General features: G+C 39.8%; 1 protein-coding gene across 2 annotated transcripts in view; it reads left to right on the top strand.

Annotated features, from left to right (window-relative positions):
• anapc7 (anaphase promoting complex subunit 7) overlaps positions 1-20,609 on the top strand; it is a 54,952-nt gene extending 34,343 nt beyond the window's left edge. For both annotated transcript variants that reach the window (XM_070887839.1, XM_070887838.1), the window contains 8 exons: positions 1,188-1,299; positions 2,476-2,629; positions 3,421-3,563; positions 4,160-4,277; positions 7,680-7,876; positions 10,041-10,265; positions 13,118-13,268; positions 19,302-20,609. In XM_070887839.1, the coding sequence (XP_070743940.1) occupies positions 1,188-1,299; positions 2,476-2,629; positions 3,421-3,563; positions 4,160-4,277; positions 7,680-7,876; positions 10,041-10,265; positions 13,118-13,268; positions 19,302-19,491 (1,290 nt within the window). In that variant the 3' untranslated portion in view covers positions 19,492-20,609. The remainder of the gene's footprint in view (positions 1-1,187; positions 1,300-2,475; positions 2,630-3,420; positions 3,564-4,159; positions 4,278-7,679; positions 7,877-10,040; positions 10,266-13,117; positions 13,269-19,301) is intronic.
• Positions 20,610-21,359: the final 750 nt, after the last annotated feature.

The following is a 21,359-nucleotide window of genomic DNA, read 5'->3' as shown; positions in this document are numbered from 1 at the left end:
TGACTCCATCCCTCTCCCCAGCAATTGTCTGAGGCTGAACCACACAGTTCGAAACCTTGGTGTGATATTTGACCCTCAAATGAGCTTCCGACCACACATCCACGGCATAACTTGGACCTCCTATTTCCACCTCCGTAACATCGCCCGTTTCCGCTCTTGCCTCAGCTCATTCGCTGCTGAAACCCTCATCCATGTATTTGTTACCTCTCGACTTGACTATTCCAATGCTGGCCTCCCACGTTCTACTCTACGTAAACTTGAGGTCATCTAAACCTTGACTGCCAGTGTCCGAACTCGCATCAAGTCCTGTTCACCTATCATCCCTGTGCTCACTGACCTACATTGGCTCCTGGTTAAGCAACGCCTCAATTTCAAAATCCTCATCCGTGTTTTCAAATCCCTCCTTGGCCTCACCCTCCCTATCTCTAATCTCCTCCAGCCCTACAACCCACCGAGATCTCTGCGCTCCTCTAATTCTGGCCTCTTTAACACCCCTGATTTTAATCACTCCTCCAATGGCGGCCGTGCCTTCAGCTGTCTTGGCCCCAAGCTCTGGAATTCCCTACTTAAACCTCCTCTGCCTTTATACCTTTCTGTCCTTCTTTATGACGCTCCTTAAGACCTACCTCTTTGACTAAGCTTTTGGTCACCTGCCCTAATTTCTCCTTGGGTAGTTCAGTGTCAATGTTTTTTCTTCTAATATTCCTGTGAAGGTCCTTGGGATGTTTTACTATGTTAAAGATGCTATATAAATACAAGTTGTTACAGAATTTTTACAACATTTGTACTCTTTTTTTTTATCATTTAAAGAGAGTCTTCACTTTTCTGTAGGGTAAACATATTTTTCCTTTTTCTCTGTTTTTCTTCATTCTCCTTTCTAATTTCCACCGGCCACACACCAACTGAGAGCACAGGCAGACAACTTGCCAGCAATTTCTGGTGTATTCTAGAGTGGAGTGCTAGGAGCACACGAGCAACCTTGTGACAACTGTCCTGCAGCTTTCCTCTTGTGAAGCTTCAGGCCTCCACTCAGCCTGTCTGCACAGCCCTTGGCAGCTCAGCACAGTGGTGGACCACACGAGTAAACTCTTACCTCCCCACTCTAGAAATATGCTACTATGCCTCCTTTGCTTGATTTTAGCTGGGTTTTTTTGTGTTATTGACTCTCTTTTGTTTCCATAATATAGATTAATATGATGTTGGCAAACCTGTATAAGAAAGCAGGGCAGGAAAGGTCAGCAGTAACCAGCTATAAGGAAGTATTACGACAGTGTCCTCTGGCTTTGGATGCAATACTAGGTAGGTTATTTTTGTAGTTTTTGTTTATTGGTACAAATGACAAGCTAGAGAGAATTGGAGGCAGAGAACTAGTGGGAGAAGAGAGTTTAGGATGGAAGCCAGTGTGATGGAGATGGAATAGTGAGGGAAGTGCACATCCACTGTAATGATGAGGTTCACACTAGCTTTATAGACTCTTGCCATGGCAATCCATCTTCTAGAAATTGGGAGTTTTCAATTGGTTCTTTCAAGATTATAATGCTGATCTTTTTGCTGCAAGGAAACTTGGTTAGATAATTCTCTTATTCTGACTAATGCTGAATGCTCAGGTGCAGCTTTAGCAGCTCTTCTGTTTCTCGCAGAAGCATGGGTGGGTGGGTGTTTTGGGCACTAGATCTTATGCCATTGATTGGTTTATGATCTTTGGAGATGATTGACAGCTGTTGTTTTAAGGGATGCATTCTGGCATGAAGTAGGCCATCCAAGTCCACTTTATTGGTCTGCATGACCGTAGAATATATGGTTTTCTCTGCAGATTGGTCTAGACTGTTTCATGACTGGGCAGATAAAGGTTTTGTAGAATTGCTGTCCAAATACAGTTGAGCTTTCTTCTCATTCCCATTAATCTATTCAGTCACTTCTGTTACTTGTTTGTCCCAAAATAAATTCAATTTGATTTACCAAGGCAAAGAGCTAACATCTAACTGAAGAGAACTATTTTCTCCTCCATATAATTTCCATGTGGTCTGGAAAGTAGGCCATTCAATTAACATTAGTTTAGGAAACCTTCAGATCTTTAAGATTAGTTTGAAGTCCAAGTCCCCCTCTCAATAGAAGCACACTAAAGAAGTAACTTACTTAACTGTAAAATATGACTTGTTACATTGAAGATGCACAAATACTTAGTTTAATCGAGGTGAATATTTTTCTCCTAAAGAGGAAGCTGAATGAGATTTAAGTGTAATTCAGCATCAACACCGATACCAATCGAAGCCTATATTCCATCTTGATATTAGCAGAGATATAGGATCATCTTTAAGATCAGTGTAGAAAAATCCACTAACGTGCATGTAAACATGCAAAAAGATGAAAACCAAGGAGTGCCGTATTCAAATGATTCTGCAAGAATACCCTATCCAACTGGTTTGTAATTTTTCAAACCATAATTCAACTATTTATGTCTGTTCTTTTCTCCAGGTCTGCTGTCTCTTTCAGTGAAGGGTGCAGAGGTAGCATCTCTGACTATGAATGTAATTCAGAGTATTCCGAATCTGGACTGGCTATCTGTTTGGATCAAGGCATATGCTTTTGTTCACACTGGTGACAATACCAGAGCAATCAACACCATCTGGTAAGGAGATGTTGCATACTGCGCGGGAGAGGGAATGACTGTCCCCGTGTTTGTGTAATAAAACATTATTCTTTTGGTTGGTGTTTCATGTATGCCTCTACTTAAAGGGGAAATTATTTGAAATGTCCAGTACCTCCTTTTTTAAAAAAAAAAGTATTTAAAGTTTTTTTTTTCTGCATAATTTCTGGAGACCAGGTGGTGTCAGCTTGTAAACTGAAAAACAGGCAATCTGCTTGCATGCAAGAGCTAACTGGCATCCTCCTCAGTCCTGAATACTGATATGGATGTGTTCATTATTCAACAATCTCAATAAAAGATATTTACACCTCCTTTGAGATTGATTATTCCTCTTTAAAGCTTCATGATCCTTCAGTTTTTATTTGTAATTAATTAAGATTAGGTCCTGGACTGGATGAAAAAGGACAAAAGTTTCATTATGAAGGTATAAGCTTTTGGAGAAATGTCCCAATTTATTCCATTTAATTTTGTGCTCTTGAGTGTGCCTAAGCCCAAGTACAGTTGTAATCCATGAGCCATATTCTCCTATAAAGCTTAATTGTGCTTTATTATTTTTAATCATGTATATCGTTCAAGTTTTTTTGGAGGGCGTAACAGATTTTGTGTGTGTGTGTGTGTGGCCACATGAGCAATGCACCCATTGAACCATATCTCAGTAAGGAGTCAACACCAGGGGAGGAAAGTTGGCAAGAATTTTTTTTAAAGTGGTAGCTTTCCAATCCCTGCACTATTAATTAATAGTCAGTACATTTACACCTGTTTTATGTCCACAGCTCCCTCGAGAAGAAGTCATTATTGCGGGATAATGTGGATTTAATGGGAAGCCTCGCAGACTTGTATTTTAGAGTGGGTGACAACAAAAATGCCATTTTAAAGTTTGAGCAGGCTCAGATGCTGGATCCATATATAATTAAGGGTAAGTAACATACAAATAGATGCCAATACACTTGTAATTTCCAGTTGTTTGAGATACTGCATGCTTATCCATTCACTCAATAATTCTAATTCTAATTCTAATTTTCCTTTAAAGAGGACTCCTGAAGGTTTGGGCTGTTCAAAGTGTTTGAAGCCATGATGAGAGTAAAATTGACTTCTTCAACTGAGTACATTTCTTAACTATAATGAGTGACTGTTGCCAACTAACTGAAAGCTGCTCAGAAGCATACCGCGCATTCCAACAACCGGAAGCATGATGTTCCTGTTTTTTAAAAAACTAATATGTTAACGAGCCCATTCCTGTCCCGGCTTTTTCTCACGAGTCCATTCCCTTCTGTGCTTTTTAACCAGCCTGCTTCCTTCCAGGCTTTAAAAAAAAATTTTTTAACGAGGCTGCTCATGTGACAAACCGGGAGCACACGTGCAGAATGCTTCTGGTTCGTCGGCAGCAGTTTTGTCCTAAACATAAACATTGTTTAAGCAGAAATAAAAATATTGACTGTTAATGTTCACAATGTGTATAAGTTTCAGTACAACATTTGTAAATTCTGCTTTCAAACTTTTCTCCTTCTTTAGGAATGGACGTTTATGGGTACCTTTTGGCAGGTGAGGGTCGACTAGAGGATGTCGAAAATTTAGGTGGGCGCTTATTCAACATCTCTGATCAGCATGCAGAACCATGGGTTGTCTCTGGGTAGGTATTGGATTTTTTAATTTACTATTGCCGGAAGAAACAACAGTCCTTTTTCATGACCATACCATGATTAATAGTACAATGGGTGATTTCTATTCAGGTAATTGTGACTGCAGTGTTGGTGCCAACATTGCTGCGCAGGTTTCTTGATAGGTGACATGTAGGTACCTGATATCGGGAGCATTTTCCAGCTACTCCTAGGTGTAGTCTGTGCTGATTTTGACCCAGATGCTGGGAGGTGTACAAGAGCTATGCAAGATGATCTTTTGCCCTCTCCCACCCCCAGATAAGGTATTGACAATTATTTGCTTTTATGCCTTCCTTCTCCCCCCCTCCCCCTTCGCTGCTTGACCCAGATCAGGAACTTGGAATTGCAGCACAGACTAAAATCCATAGTATCCTGAGTGTAGTATATTAATGCATACACATCAGTTTTATCAAAACCTTTTGGTGCTGGATAGATGTTGCCAACTGGGGAGAAGGGCCTTTTCCTACTTGCAAAAATGAACCTTTCTGCCTTGGATCAGCGGTAGCACTCTTGCCTCTGAATCAGAAGGTTGTGGATTCAAGTTACACGCCAGAGACTTGAGCACATAATCTAGGCTGACACTTCAGTGCAGTAATGAATGGAGTGCTGCATTGTCAGAGGATCCATCTTTTGGATGAGACGTTAAACTGAGGTCCTATCTGCCCACTTGGGTGAACGTAAAAGATTCCATGGCACTATTTGAAGAAGAGCAGGGATATTCTCCCCGGTGTCCTGGCCAATATTTATCCCTCAATCACCATCAGTAAAACAGATTATCTGGCTATTATCACATTGCTATTTGTGGGAGCCTTGCTGTGTGCAAATTGACTGCCACATTTCCTACATTACAATAATGGTGACTTCTAAAATACTTCATTGGCTATAATGCACTTTGAGACCAACCTGCTGTACATGATGCACAGCACAGTGTGTTCAAGTCTTGATTAAAAATAGAATCTTGATAAATTGCATGGCCAAAACATTTCATTTATCACTGAAATTGTGAAATGCACTATATAAATGCAAGTTTGTTCTTTTTACTCCTTAAAACCATAACACGATTTTTTTTTTTTTTACTGTGTGAGGATTTCTGAAAGGGAGGAGGGAGGAACTGACCTGTTTGGTATTATCTGGAGCAACACAGCCACTCATTTGGAGACCATGTGAAATTGGTGGTGTTCACAAAGCATAATTGAGCAGTAAAACACTGATAACTGAATTGTTTTTGCCATGCAATTTTATCAAGATTCTATTTTTATCAAGACTTGAACAACATATTTTGCTGTGCATCATGCAGAAGATGTACACTATTTGTACAGCAGGTTGGTGCATGTATTCAAAGGAGGATGTCAAACATTTATACAGGAGGCCTATGCTACTTGTTCACTGGTGCCTTACCAAAATGAGATGTTATATAGCTGAATATCAACTGTCTACTCATACTGGCTTCTCTGCTATAGTGGTACGTGTATGTGAAAGAAAATGGTTCACAGCACAATAGATACAAGTTCTACAGTGCTACAAGTAGCAAGGTACAGTGAATGTGAATGCTGTATAGATATTGGTGCTTTGATCAGGTGAATGATTATTTAGACTTTACCAATTCTATTTTATTGCTTTGCTCATAGAGATGGCTCGAGATTATAAATTGGGTCACCTCATTAAGGGACCTACTTGGGACCCAATATTTCTTGAGTCCTACTATCCAATGGGATAAAGTCTATAATCAGTGGTGTGACAAAGCACTTTAATTATAGTGCTCAGTGTTTCAATTCTGAGCACTGGGCTAGTTTAATTAGTTCATATTTGTGTTCCCTTTTATTCTTGATCGCAAATTTAAAATTTATTTAAAAAAACAATTGAAGTTGGGGGGAAAAATAAGCAAAATCAGAAAATATTCCAGATAAAGGGACTGTGGCTTGACAATACAAATGGCAAATCATAAATGAACAAATGGTGCCTTGTGATTGTAGCTGAAAATAACAGTGATTTGATGACAGCAACTTGCATTTATATAGCACCTTTTAACATCGAAATAATGCCTAAGGCACTTCAGATGCTTAAAAGAAAAATGAATTCTGAGGCAAAGAACGTGATATTAGAAGTTACCATAGGGTTGGCGGAAGAAGTGGTTTTTAAGAAGGCTCTTAAAGGCAAAGTGGGAGGTGGAGAGGCAGAGTAGTCTTGAGGGAATTTCAAAGCATGGGGCCTAGGCGGCTGACAACATGGCTGTAAATGGTGGGGTGAAGAGAAAGAGGCCAGAGTCAGATGAATGGGGTGGAAGTGAAGGGTTGGAGGAGGTTAGAGATGGGGAGGAGCAAGGAAACTAAGGGATTAAAACACAAGGATGAGAATTGGAGGGACTAGGAGCCAATGTAGGTCAGTGAGGATAAGGGTGATGGTGAGCAGGACGGTGCAGGATAGGACATGGTTTGGATGAGCATGTTGGCCAGCTAGGAAAGCATTGGAATAGTTGCGTCTGGAGATGATCAAGGCATCGATGAGGGTTTCAGCAATAGATGGTAGGGGGTGGAGACCGGCAATGTTATGGAGGTGGAAGTAGTCGGTCTTTTTGTAAAGCAGATATGGGTTCCTGAGCCGGAGGTGGAGGCCCTGGAGGGGAATTGAAGCATTGTGGGGGCCACAGATGATAGCTTCAGTCCTACAATGGAGGCAGTTGCTGCTCAGACAAGACTGGATGTCAGACAAGCAGTCTGACAACACAGACAATGGAGGGGTCAAAAGAAGTAATGAAAAGGTAAAGATGGGTTTTGCCAGCTTGCATGTGGACGCTGATCCTATGTCTGCAGATGACGTCGCCAAGACATGGCATGTAGATGAGGAAGAGATGGGATAGATCCTTGAAAGACTCCAGAAGTAACAATGCAGGGGCAGAAAATTTACATAACCGAATAAACACAAGATACAATATTAAGAAAAAAATTGTAAACTTGCCTATAAATATACCCACTCCATCATTCAATCGTTCCAATAACTTCCCTTTGTCCCGCACTGCCAGTATGTGGAGCTCATGCATCCGCAGGACCTCGTGAGCATTCCTGATCTCTAAAACTTCATAGCCCAGTCCACTCTGCTAAGTACAATTTTCGCCAAACTATGGCACTGCAATTCTCGTGTGCAGCCCAGCCCACGTTGTAGTGAGCGCACATTGGAATGCAATTGTACTGTGAAACTGATGTGACCTAACCAAACACCCAGACTATAACTGACAGGAAATATCATAAGCCCATGCTGTGGACTTCCTGTAGTAAGCATTAAAAAATAGTAAGAATTTACTAGTTCACAATTGGATGGATTTTAGTATATTAGAAGCATTATATCTCATTCATTTCTTTGCCTTGTTGTCTCTGTAGGTATCAATGTTTGTACAGCAAACGATATTCACGTGCGCTGTATCTGGGAGCAAAAGCAATTCAGTTGAATAGCAACAGCGTGCAAGCCTTACTATTAAAAGGTGCTGCTTTGCGAGCCCTGGGCAGAATCCAGGAAGCTATCATACACTTCAGAGAAGCAATGCGTCTCGCCCCTTGCAGAATGGATTGCTATGAAGGCAAGTTACTTATTAACATAAGCCTTGCGGCAGCATAATGCATTTCCTAGATCCTGTAGCAGTTTTATACTAAGGATAATGGAGTTGTATAAAATCCACATATGAATAGCCGTTTTGATCTGTTGCACAATGATATCAGAAATTCAGTGGCCCTGGGCAGATAGAAACAATGGCACTATTTATTCGATCCTTTATATATTATAATAATAAATATATATAGTTGGATCTTCTAATGAGAACTCCTATGTAAGCATTCCTTATTGGGGAGTTCCCATTTTTAAATTTGTCCACAAACACCTGTTAACATTTGTATGTAACCTCTTTCCCATGATGCCTGTAGCTTTTTAAATACAATTTTTCAATTAATGTGCCAGTGATACTGAAATATTTGTAAAGAATTGCTTTGCGCCTGCATGCAATTTCAGACTCTGACCTTTGGGTGGCAACAGAGCAAAATGTTCAGAACATTTCTCAGCTTTGATACATCTTTATCTCCCTCCACAAGGTTGTGTTTTCCGCCCCCCCTCCCTCAAGTTAAGTTCATTATAAACTGGATTTGAAACGTTTACATTTTAGAGTTTGTGGATTTTATTTAAATATTAATGCTCTTTCTCTTCAGATTTTTCTCCTCTTCCCCACCCCACCCCATTGTTTTTAGTAGAATATTGTGCTTCTCGCTCTGCCTCTCCCTCTTATCTCGTCCAGCTAGGAGCTGGTCTCTGACCTGCTTAGCTCACCCCCACAGCCCTCTCATTCTTTTACTACAGCCCCCCCATGGCGATCTGCTCGCTCCTCCCTATACCCGTTTCTTCCACAGTCGTCCACCAGTTTTTCCCATCCATTGGTCCCAGTTTCACACTAGTTGGTGTAGCATCTCAGCCACAGGCTGTGCCCCGAAGCTAATTTAAAACCATTTCAGCTGCTGGCTGCCGATGCTGCCTGCAGGGTTGACAACCTACTCCATTCTATCCCAGGCGATACATGCTGGATGCTGCTTTGGTAGCACCCTCCAATGCGATGGTCTTCCCACACCTTCTGCACTGTGTGTTCCCTCCCGATACCTGCTCACTCTGGACTTGGCCCTGTTCAGTTTTCCTTTCATATATATTTTTCCCCATCAGTAAAGGACTTTTAAAATTATTTATTTTAAAACACCTTTTTCCTGGAATACTTTTCCCCCCCTCAATAAATGGTGTTCAGGATTCTCAATCCTCTTTCTTCCCCCCCCCCCCCATCCCATGGTCTCCAACACCCCCCCCCCCCCCCAGCTTTCTCCTCATCCTCCACACACCCCACCCCACCCCTTAATGCTTTCACTGCTTAAAGCAATGCAACCACTTTCCCCATCCATTACAGTGGCGAAGGATACGAGGAAGTGATCAGAGATAGCTTGGACTTGTTAAGCCCAACCTTCTTACCCTGCCTTACTTGACGATTTCACTTAGTCGCCGCTTCTGATGTTCAACGATGCATGAGATCGACTAGTATATAATAAAGTTCTTTTAATAAGCAGACATGGGGGAAAAAATAAATTGACATTGTTTTGTAGGCTTCAGGAAAAATTGTTGTTGTGACAATAATGGACGTGTTGCTATTAGAAACAAACTCAGGAATATCAGCACAGAAGAGAGGTTGTTTAGCCCATTTTGGTTGTGCTATCTCCACATTAGAGCTACCTGCCCTAATCCTAAATCCTGCTCTTTCGCTGCAACTTTAATATTTTTCTTCCAATGTTTAACTAATTCCCTCTTCACTTGACTGCAATAGCCATATGTATTGCATATTCTTAATAACCTTCCGCATGGAAATAAATTCTAACCTTCCCTTTATGCTTCTAGTACTAATCCAAAGTTGAAATGACTTATTTCTGGTTTCACTGATCAGTATTTACCTTCTCAAACCCTTTCATAATTTTGAATACCTGGTAGATCTTCCCCTTCTGTTAACCTTCTCTGTCCCAGTGAATACTGCCCTCGTTTTTTTAAATGTCTCATCAGGGAGCCTTTTTGTTCCAGTTTAAATATATAACCTGTTGTATCTTCAAAACATAGTTTTACAAAGGTAAACATTTTCTTTAACACTTTCTTGTGCTGCTTGCCAGTTTAACTTTTAACTATTTTCCCCAAGGTCTTAGCTACATCATCGTTTCACTTTGTATCTGCAGGTCTAGTTGAATGCTATTTAGCTTCAAACAGCATACGTGAAGCAATGGTGATGGCGAATAATGTCTTCAAAACACTGGGTCCAAATGCCCAGACCTTGACGCTTTTTGCCACTGTTTGCTTGGAAGACCCAATGACACAAGAGAAAGCAAGAACACTGTTGGATAAAGCTCTAGCACAGAAATCTGATTACTTGAAAGCAGTGGTCAAAAAAGCAGAGCTTTTGAGTAAGTTATATTTGTCTATAATTTATATTGTTACATGTGTGTTAGAAACATTGATTATTAAATTCTGTTAATGATTTAAACAATGATAATATACTAAAACTTAATTTTCTGGGGCATTTTTCGACTTTTGTTTGATATTTCAAGTATAGCTTTAATCCCCTGTTGTCATAGAAATTAGGGAAGAAGGGAAAATACATTTATTTTGTGCTCCATCTATGGACATCAGTTTTTTGCCCTCGATCGCAATTATTTTTTTCATTGCGGCATTCATTATAACCATAATGAAGTGATCTTGAATATGTACAAGACATTAGTTAGGTCACAGTCAGAATATATTTCTGGGCACCCCATTATAGGAAGGATATTAGAACCATGGAAAAAGCACTGCAAAGATTCAACACAAAGGTACCAAGAATGAGATTTATAGTTAAGAAAAGTTTGAAACTGAGGCTTTTATTATACACACAGGTTAAGAGAGAATCAGAGGTTTTCAAAATTATGAAAGCTTTTTGAAAGATAGTTTCTGTTAGTTGGCAAATTAGTAACCAGCAAGCATAGATTGAGATTAATAGAAAGAAAGAAGTTGTGTTTATATAGCCCTTTTCACGTCCTCTAGATGTACCAAAGTGCGCTTTACAGCTAATAAATTACCTTTGAAGTGTGGTGATTTTTCTTTGTAGGCAAATGGAGCAGCCAATTTTCACACAATAAACACCCTCATTCAGTGGCGAGATGAATGACTAGTTAACCTGTTTTTGCCGGTGTTGATTGAGGGATAAATATTGGCCAGGAAACTGGGAAAACTCCCCCACTCTTCTTTGAATAGTGTCATGAGATCTTTTTCATCCACCTGAGCATGGCACATGCCCTCGATTTTAACACCTTATAGGAAAGATGGTACCTCCAATAATGCAGCACTTACTCAGTACTGCACTGAAGTGTTGGCCTAGATTATGTGCTCAAGTCCTGTGGTGAGCTTCTGACTCACAGGAAGGAATGCTACCACTAAGCCAAAGCTGACCCAAGAACGAAAGAAATAACAAGAAGGTCTTCAAGATTATGAAAGGGTTTCATAGGGTAGACGTGGAGATTATATTTTGACTTGTGGGCGAGACCAGAACTAGGGGCGGTAAATATAAGATAGTCACTAATAAATCCAGTAGGGAATTCAGGAGAAACCTCTACCCACAGAGTGGTGAGAATGTGGAACTCGCTACCATAGGGAGTAGTTGAGGTGAATAGCATAGATGCATTCAAGGGGAAGCTAGATAGGCACATGAGGGAGAAAAAAATAGGATATGTTTGGGTGGGAGGAGGTTCGTGTGGAGCATTAACACCGGCATGGACCTGTTGGGCTGAATGGCCGGTTTCTGTGCTGTAAATACTTTGTAACGTTTTATATATACTAATCAATCGCTCATGATGTTGCACGTGGGGAGTCGAGAGCAAATGTGGTCTTTAGGTGAAGTGGAGTTATGGATGGGGGGGTAATTGGATCAGGGATTACAGCTGTAATTCAGTTCCCATTTTAAAGTCATAATTTTTAAATTCCATTATAAATTCCTATGTTTCTGTTTATAATGGAAACTGCCTTAGCAAAGCTTGTCATGATGTAATTACACTCTCCTGCAGTGGATGTGCTGCAGCACCTCATCCGGGTGCGGGGGTGTAATTACAGCCTGGGTAGTTTCCATTATAAATGTAGGAATAGGAATTATAGTAGAAAAAGTTGACTGGTAGTGCATGCGAGATCTAATATAATTTGTCCATTTAGAATGCAACTTGCATTTCTGAACACTTTTAAAAAAAAAAACCCTGAACATTCTGCCTGCTATTCATAAATTTCCATAGCTTGTCTAACAATACATTTTGACAGACATGGGGGAAGAGTGTGGCGAATTGATTTAAAATAAGTTTTGTCAAATCCACATGCTGTACTCCCCATTTAAATTTTGTGTTTTTCTTTTCTCTAGAGATTGTGGAGAATATACAAAGGAAACCTTGCATGCAACTTTCATTTTGCTTGAAATAGCTGCCCAGAACTTGTTTCCATTTTTCTTTTAAACTATTTTGTGACCACTTTAATCCCACGGCAGTTTGGTGCTACCATCTAATAGAAAGGTGTTTACAATGTATTCTGGGAAGTTGGTTTACAAGTGTTTTTAGAAACATTTCCAAACCAGCTTTGTGTTGCTTTATATCAATTTTTTTTTTAAATTATCAAATGTAATGTATACTCCTAAAGTTTTGTGATAAGGTACATGGCCAGTAAAGACACACAAAATATTCAATCAATAAGATTTAAAACAAGTATTTACCAAAATGGAACCTTGATTATTTTTTTCTTTTGTGCTTGAACTCCTCTGGAATATCTAAATATATTTAGAAATATTGCCTGATTTAATTGCCCAATTCTGGTAATATTTACCACTGTGTTAATAGAAAATCTGCATTTTATAGTCTAAATGTTAGTGTATTTTTAAAATTAGATGGGAGTTTAGTGCTCTGTTTTTCAAATAATAAAATATTGAGGTACTAATTCATAGTACAAGATGACTAAATTCACAAAGTGGTTGATTCTTAATATCAGTCAATCCATCTAGGTGAGGCTGGAGCAAAAGCAAAATGCTTCTCCAAAGATGGGAAAGGAAAATTAGAGCAAATGAGCCATTATGCCTCCTAGTGGTCAGTTTGAAAACTGCAAGCCTGAAAATTAGTGACTCGCCTAGTGCCTGGGGAAATTGAAGGGATGGTATGAAGATCCTACTATAATTAAAATAACTTTATATTCTGCATTTTGAATATTTAAAGTCTACTGCTATGGTTTCCAAAATCTCATTACCTCACTGTAGGTCGAGAACAGAAGTATGAAGAAGGTATAGCTCTTCTGAGAAATGCACTGGCAAATCAGAGTGTTTGTGTTCTACATCGGATGCTTGGCGATTTTCTCGTAGCTGTAAGTGATTACCAGGAAGCAATGGACCAGTACAGCATTGCATTAAGGTACACATTTTTTGTCTTCTAATACTCCTGTGAAGCACCTTGGGACTTTTTGATACATTAAAGGTGCTATATAAATACAAGTTGTTGTTGTTGTACATACAGCAGATACGTTTGTTATTGTCTGTGATTGAATAATACTTGTTTTTCTTTTTAATGGTTGTCTTATTGATTGGTTTTTAGAAACTGCATGAGAAGTTGAGCACAAATCAACTGACCAGGTTCTGAAACAAGTATAGCTCAAGCTTGTGTGTCCTCATCAACTAAAATCACAATCCAATGAGTTTAAATCTGTTTTAATTGTTATTTGTGCTCATCTGCCATTGTTGAGGTTTGACAGTTCTTGGTCATTGAGCAGCAAAATGTTGCGGGGGGAGAAATTCTGGGAAGACTATAGGAATATAGCACTTGTCAATCAATTGTAAGGGGAAACTGGACAAGCTGCAGAGGACCCGGGTTCCCATCCTCCCAGCTCATTCACAATCCTTTAATATTATGCAAGGTAATAAAATTGCTGTTTTTGGACAGAAATGATTGCAATCAAATGTCAGTTTATAAAAATGGAGTAGTGAATGCTCATATTTAGAAACATAAAAACATAGAAAATAGGTGCAGGCGTAGGCCATTCGGCCCTTCGAGCCTGCACCACCATTCAATAAGATCATGGCTGATCATTCACCTCAGGACCCCTTTCCTGCTTTCTCTCCATACTCTTTGATCCCTTTAGCAGTCAGGGCCGTATCTAACTCCCTCTTGACTATATCTAATGAACTGGTATCAACAACTCTCTGCGGTAGAGAATTCCACAGGTTAACAACTCTCTGAGTGAAGAAGTTTCTCCTCATCTCGGTCCTAAATGGCTTACCCCTTATCCTTAGGCTGTGACCCCTGGTTCTGGACTTCCCCAACATCGGGAACATTCTTCCTGCATCGACCCTGTCTAGTCCCGACAGAATTTTATATGTTTCTATGAGATCCCCTCTCATTCTTCTAAACTCCAGTGAATACAGGCCCAGTCGATCCAGTCTCTCCTCATATGTCAGTCCTGCCATCCCAGGAATCAGTCTGGTGAACCTTCGCTGCACTCCCTCAATAGCAAGAATGTCCTTCCTCCGATTTAGGAGACCAAAACTGAACACAATATTCCAGGTGAGGCCTCACAACTACATTAAGACCTCCCTGCTCCTATACTCAAATCCCCTCGTAATGAAGGCCAACATGCCATTTGCTGCCTTCACCACCTGCTGTACCTGCATGCCAACTTTCAATGACTGATGTACCATGATACCCAGGTCTTGTTGCACATCCTCTTTTCCTAATCTGCTGCCATTCACATAATCTGCCTTCATGTTTTTGCCACCAAAGTAAATAACCTCACATTTATTCACATTGTACTGCATCTGCCATGTATTTGCCCACTCACCTAACCTGTCCAAATCACCCTGCAGCCTCTTAGCATCCTCCTCACAGCTCACACCGCCACCCAGCTTAGTGTCATCTGCCAACTTGGAGGCATTACACTCAATTCCTTCATCTAAATTATTGATGTATATTGTAAATAACTGAGGTCCCAGCACTGAACCCTGCGGCATCCCACTAGTCACTGCCTGCCATTCTGAGAAGGACCTGTTTATCCCTGCTCTCTGCTTCCTGTCTGCCAACCAGTTCTCTATCCACGTCAATACATTACCCCTAATAACATGTGCTTTAATTTTGCACACCAATCTCTTGTGTGGGACCTTGTCAAAAGCCTTTTGAAAGTCCAAATACACCACATCCACTGGTTCTCCCTTGTCCACTCTACTAGTTACATCCTCAAAAAAACTCAGATTTGTCAAGCATGATTTCCCTTTCATAAATCCATGCTGACTTGGACCGATCCTTTCCAAATGCGCTGCTATTTCATCTTTAATAATTGATTCCAACATTTTTCCCACTACTGATGTCAGGCTAACCGGTCTATAATTCCCCGTTTTCTCTTTCCCTCCTTTTTTAAAAAGTGATGTTACATTAGCTACCCTCCAGTCCATAGGAACTGATCCAGAGTCGATAGACTGTTGGAAAATGATCACCAATGCATCCACTATTTCTAGGGCCACTTCCTTAAGTACTCTGGGGTGCAGACTATCAGGCCCAGAGGATTTATCGACCTTCAATCCCATCAATTTCCCTAACACAATTTCCTGACTAATAAGGATTTCCTTCAGTTCCTCCTTCTCGCTAGACCCTCGGTTCCCTAGTATTTCCGGAAGGTTATATGTGTCTTCCTTCGTGAAGACAGAACCAAAGTATTTGCTCAGTTGGTCTGCCATTTCTTTGTTGCCTATTATAAATTCACCTGAATCTGACTGCAAGAGATTGTCTTCACTAATCTTTTTCTCTTCACATATTTATAGAAGCTTTTATGTTCCCAGTTGTATGAGTAAAGTAGGATTTCTTGGAACAAATCAATTTGTTCAGTAACTCTATAACCTCAAATTGATTAGGTTCTTACTAAGAGCTAGATGCTCATGATATTCTTGAGGGTGTCTGCTCTGCTATTTTGGACTGCCTGGAATGATCCCATCTCCTAGTGAGACTGTGGCCTGTGCTATATACCTCCCTGCAGTGGTGTAAGTAGGGAACTCAGTATGAGAAAGGCATAACCTATGTCTTAACATTTCGATTCATGGGGCACTAGCACCAGTACTGGGGCAATAGGGAGCTATCCTTTGGGACAGGCTTCACTTGAACCAGTCTGGTGCTAGTGTCCTGGCGAATTGAATAACTAGGTCTGTAGATAGGGCTTTAAACTAAATAGTGGGGCTGTGGGGGGGGGGGGATGGGGTTCAGGCGAGTGTAAATTTTAAAAGTCAAAGAGCAAGGAGAAGGCAATTGAGCAGAGTAGCGGTGGGGGAAATGATAACCAGAGTGTGACAGGAAGGGACAGAACGTATAAAAATAAGAGTGTATCAGAAAATGGGGTCAGAACAGGGAAAAATGGTAAAAAGACAAAATTAAAAGCTCTTTATCTGAATGCACGCAGCATTTGTAACAAAATAGATGAGTTGACGGCACAAATAGATACAAATGGGTGTGATCGGATAGCCATTACAGATTGCAAGGTGACCAATGCTTGGAACTGAATATTCAGGGGTATTAATTCGGAAGGATAGACAGAAAGGAAAAGGAGGTGGGGTAGCTCTTAATAAAGGATGTGATCAGTGCAGTAGTGAGAAATGATATCAGAAGATCAAGATGTAGAATCAGTTTGGGTGGAGATAAGAAATAATAAGGGGAAGAAGTCACTGGTGGGCATAATCTATAGGCCCCCTAACAGTAGCTACACAGTTGCACGGAGTATAAATCCAGAAATAATGGAGGCTTGTAAGAACGCAACGGCAATAATCATGAGCGATTTTAATCTTCATATTGATTGGACAAATCAAATTGGCCAAGGTAGCCTTGAGGAAGAGTTCATAGAGTGTATCTGGGGTGGTTTCTTTGAACAGTATGTTGCGGAAACAACCAGGAAGTAGGCTATCTTAGATCTGGTCCTGTGTAATGAGAGAGGATTAATAAATGATCTCATAGTAAAGGATCCTCTAGGAAAGAGTGATCATAGCATGGTTGAATTTCAAATTCAGTTGGAGGGTGAGAAAGTCAGATCTCAAATAAAGGCAATTACAAAGGTATGAAAGCTTTTTGGAAAAATAGATTAAAGTGTAAGATGGTTGATAAGCAGAGGCAGACATTTAAGGAAATATTTCATAACTCTCAACAAAAATATATTCCAATGAGAAGGAAAGACTTTGAGAAGAGAGAACCATCCGTGGTTAACTAAGGAAGTAAAGGATGATATCAAATTGAAAACAATGGCATACAAACTGGCCAAGATTAGTGGGAGGCCAGAGGATTGGGAATTTTTTTTTAAACCAGCAGAGGATGACTTTAAAAAATAAGAGATTGAGCAAGCTAGTAAGAAATATAAAAACGGATAGTAAGAGCTTCTACAGGTATATAAAAAAAGAAAAGAGCAGCTAAAGTAAATGTTGGCCCCTTAAAAGAAGAGACTGGGGAATTAATAATTAGGAACAGGGAAATGGCAGAGACTTTGAAATAATGCGGGAAAGTGTGAGGTTATCTATCCACTTTGGCAGGAAAAATAAAAAAGCACATTATTTAAATGGAGAGAAGTTACAAAATGCTGTAGTATAGAGGGACTTTGGGGTCCGTGTGCATGAAACACAAAAAGTTAGTATGCAGGTACAGCAAGTAATTGGGAAGGCAAATGGAATGTTGGTCTTTATTGCAAAGGGGATGGCGTATAAAAGCGGGGAAGTCCTGCTACAACTGTACAGGGTATTGGTGAGGCCACACCTGGAGTATTGTGTCCAGTTTTGGTCACCTTTTAAGGAGGGATATACTTGCTTTGGAGGCAGTTCAAAGAAGGTTCATTAGGTTGATTCCTGAGATAAAGGGGTTGACTTATGAAGGAAGGTTGAACAGGTTGAGCCTATACTAATTGGAATTTAGAAGAATGAAAGGTGATCTTACTGAGGGGGGGCCTCGACAAGGTAGATGCAGAGAGGATGTATGCTCTCGTGGGGGAATCTAGAACTTGGGGGCATAAGTTGCAGAATAAGGGGTTGCCCATTTAGAACTGAGATGAGGAGGAATTTCTTCTGAGGGTTGTAAATCTGTGGAATTCTCTGCCCCAGAGAGCTGTGGAGGCTGGGTCATTGAATATATTTAAGGTGGAGATAGACAGATTTTTGAGCGATTTTAAGGGTGTGAAGGGTTATGGGGAGAGGGCAGGGAAGCGGAGCTGAGCCCAGGATCTGATCAGCCATGATCTTATTAAATGGCAGAGCAGGCTCGAGGGGCCAGATGGCCTACTCCTGCTCTTATTTCTTATGTTCTTAACCACTGAGGGGCACAGTCCACTGGGATGTACCACAACAACAGTTTTTTTTAAATATTTCTATTCAGTCGTCAAGATCTCAGGAATCTGGATCTTTTAAAATTTTGTAATTTCTTTTCCTGTTCTTCAGAAAATTTATATTTTTCTGTTTGTTCTAAATACACTGTGTGAGGGTGCTGAGCCATATGTAACCAGAATTAATCTGAACCTTTCTGGAAGTTCTTAGTTTGTTGATGTCAGCTAAGGTAGCTGTGAGTGCCACATCTGGCTTTAGTGCCCACAAACTAAAGTAGGGAATATTATCGTCTTGATCACTGTCTAGTGGTCCCTGTTGCAATGCGTTTGTGTTAAATCCTACATTGCAACAGTGACTGCATTTTGAAAAAAGTACTTCATTGTCTGTAAAGCACTTTGGATCATCCGGTGGTTGTGAAAGGCACTATATAAATGCAAGTCTTTTTATGTCATGAGGACAATGTCAGGCGTGGCTATAATGACTCCCACAGCTTAATAGCCTACTGGCATTCATTTCCTTGGCTCTAATGTGAATCTTAATCTAAGAGAGCAGAGAGTTATTGCCACCCATAGAGCCATATCTCAGCATAAGTTGCCAGCTTGAGAAGAAAGGTAAAGAAAAAAAAAATCAAATGAGGGGGGGCGGGCGGGATTCCCTTTTAGGGCAGAAAAGGAATTAATTATATTTACCACCTTCATTCCTGTATTAATGTTCTATTGGGGTTTACCAATATTTATCTCAGGAGTTTGCATTGTTCTGATCAGTGCTATTTGTATTCAGAAACCAGGACTACAAATTTTGCAACTGGCTCATGAGCCAGCACATGCCTTTTACTGTGTGCTTGATCCTTTACAACAGGGTAACTGCACACTTTATTTGAAATAATGCTGAATTTGTTGCTTTTGGTCATTATTTTTATTGTAGTTTCTGAAGCTATCCCTGACAGACATTTGAAGCCTTCAACGTTAATCAACATATCTTAGTTTTCTCTCTTCCTCCAAACATCTGTGTTGAGATCTGTATCTGATGGTAATACCAGTAGGATTGGAGCATGCTCTTTTCCAGAAAGTAGTAATTCTAGACACAATTAGTTAGTAAATTATTTTCCATTTTACAGCATGGATCCTAATGATCAGAAGTCTTTAGAAGGAATGCAGAAGATGGAGAAGGAGGAAAGTCAGACTGAGGCAGCACAAGAGGAGGATGTGGATGACATGGAAGGTAGTGGAGAAGAGGGGGACCTGGAGGGGAGTGACAGCGAGACTGCACAGTGGGCAGACCAAGAACAGTGGTTTGGCATGCAGTGAGACAAGCATTGAAATCCTCAAATAATGACTTGTGGGCCTTTTCAAATGAATTGATATGTTTGGAGTCCATGCTTCTTCTGTTACCCAGATAGGTTGAATTTTATAACTAATTATAATCATTGCTTCATAATATAGAAAAAAATACATTGTCAGGAATCTTTTATTTCAAAAGTTATATTTCTACTGTAACTGTACATCGTTGTACAAATTTGATTTTCTTGCTTTACAAAAGTACCCTTCCCCTCTCCATAATGTTTATTCAGACCAGTTAACTGATGCCGTGACATAAGGTTGGACTTGTATGAAATATTCTTGATGTTAAATGTTGCTTATAATTTACATATTTCAAATTGAGTGTTCATTTTTCAAATTGATGAAAGCTACACAATGAATCTAATGTTTTGGGTGAAGGATTACTTAAATTCAAACCAAACTAAACTCTGGATAAGGAAGTATTGTACTAATATTTTCATTCACGAAAGCTTTAAAATTGAACCAAGGGTGGCCAAGGACAGGAATATTTAAAGAAAAGTGAATCCTGAAGAAAAATTTTAAACAGCAAGTGATGGATTTCTTCTTAAACTTGTGTTCAGAGATTTAAAATGTTGACTACCTTCAGCTTCATCTTGAATTGTTCTCCCTCTTTCAATGGACTTTCTTATTGACACCATTGTTTTTTCAACGCCACATCCAGTAGAATAGATTTTGAACTATTAAACTCTCCGATAGACCTATTAGACTTTTACTTTACGTTATTAACACCAGGATTTACTTGAACATTTGCTCTGTAGTATTTGTTATTGGCTAGCTCTTTTTGCAGCACGCAAGAATTAAATTCTGCACACTGCTGCATTCAACTTTGCTAAACATCGTGGATCCCATAACTTATTGTTTGTATTAAATATTTTTGATAGCTGTGATGTTCTGTGTGCGTACTCTCACCAGCCAGTTCTTGCAAGAACATAATGTTTTGATAACTATTGTGTATTTTGTAAAATGTGTAAAGGTGGAATAAAATTTTGCTGTACTAATTAAAATGTATACAATGTATACACAGCCCTTGTGAGCATCATTGTATATGAAATGCACGTATTTTTTTCCTTTAAATAAAAAATAATGTCCTCCTTTGCTAGTGGCTTCTTACCTTTTTTTGATCAAAGAAGTGAATTACATGGCATTTGAAGTAACTTTTCATTAGCATACCAAATTATATAATCAAAAGTCTTGCTTCGGGTGTGCATCAGTAGTCTGGGGAAAGTGTACATCACATTTCAAAGTGTCTGTCACTTATTTGAATAACTGCTAGTTCTCTTGAATATCGACTGGAGGAGGAATTCATAGAATGCATACGGGATTGTTTCTTAGAACAGTATGTAACAGAACCTACAAGGGAGCAAGCCATCTTGGATCTGGTCCTGTGTAATGAGACAGGAAAAATAAACGATCTCGTAAAAGATCCTCTCGGAATGAGTGATCACAATATGGTTGAATTTGTAATACAGATTGAGGATGAGGAAGTTGTGTCAGAAACGAGCGTACAATGCTTAAACAAAGGGGACTATAGTGGGATGAGGGCAGAGTTGGCTAAAGTAGACTGGAAACAAGGACTAAACGGTGGCACAATTGAGGAACAGTGGAGGACTTTTAACGAGCTCTTTGAGTGCAACAAAAATATATTCCAGTGAAAAAGAAGAGATAACCAGCCGTGGATAACCAATGAAATAAAGGAAAGTATCAAATCAAAGACCAATTCGTATAAGGTGGCCAAGGTTAGTGGGCAACTAGAGGATTGGGAAAATTTTAAGCAACAGCAAAGAATGACTAAAAAAGCAATAAAGAAAAGGAAGATAGATTACGAAGGTAAACTT

The sequence above is a fragment of the Pristiophorus japonicus genome, chromosome 8 (assembly GCF_044704955.1).
Source record: "Pristiophorus japonicus isolate sPriJap1 chromosome 8, sPriJap1.hap1, whole genome shotgun sequence".
NCBI lineage: Eukaryota > Metazoa > Chordata > Chondrichthyes > Pristiophoridae > Pristiophorus > Pristiophorus japonicus.
This window is presented reverse-complemented; position numbering and strand designations above follow the sequence as displayed.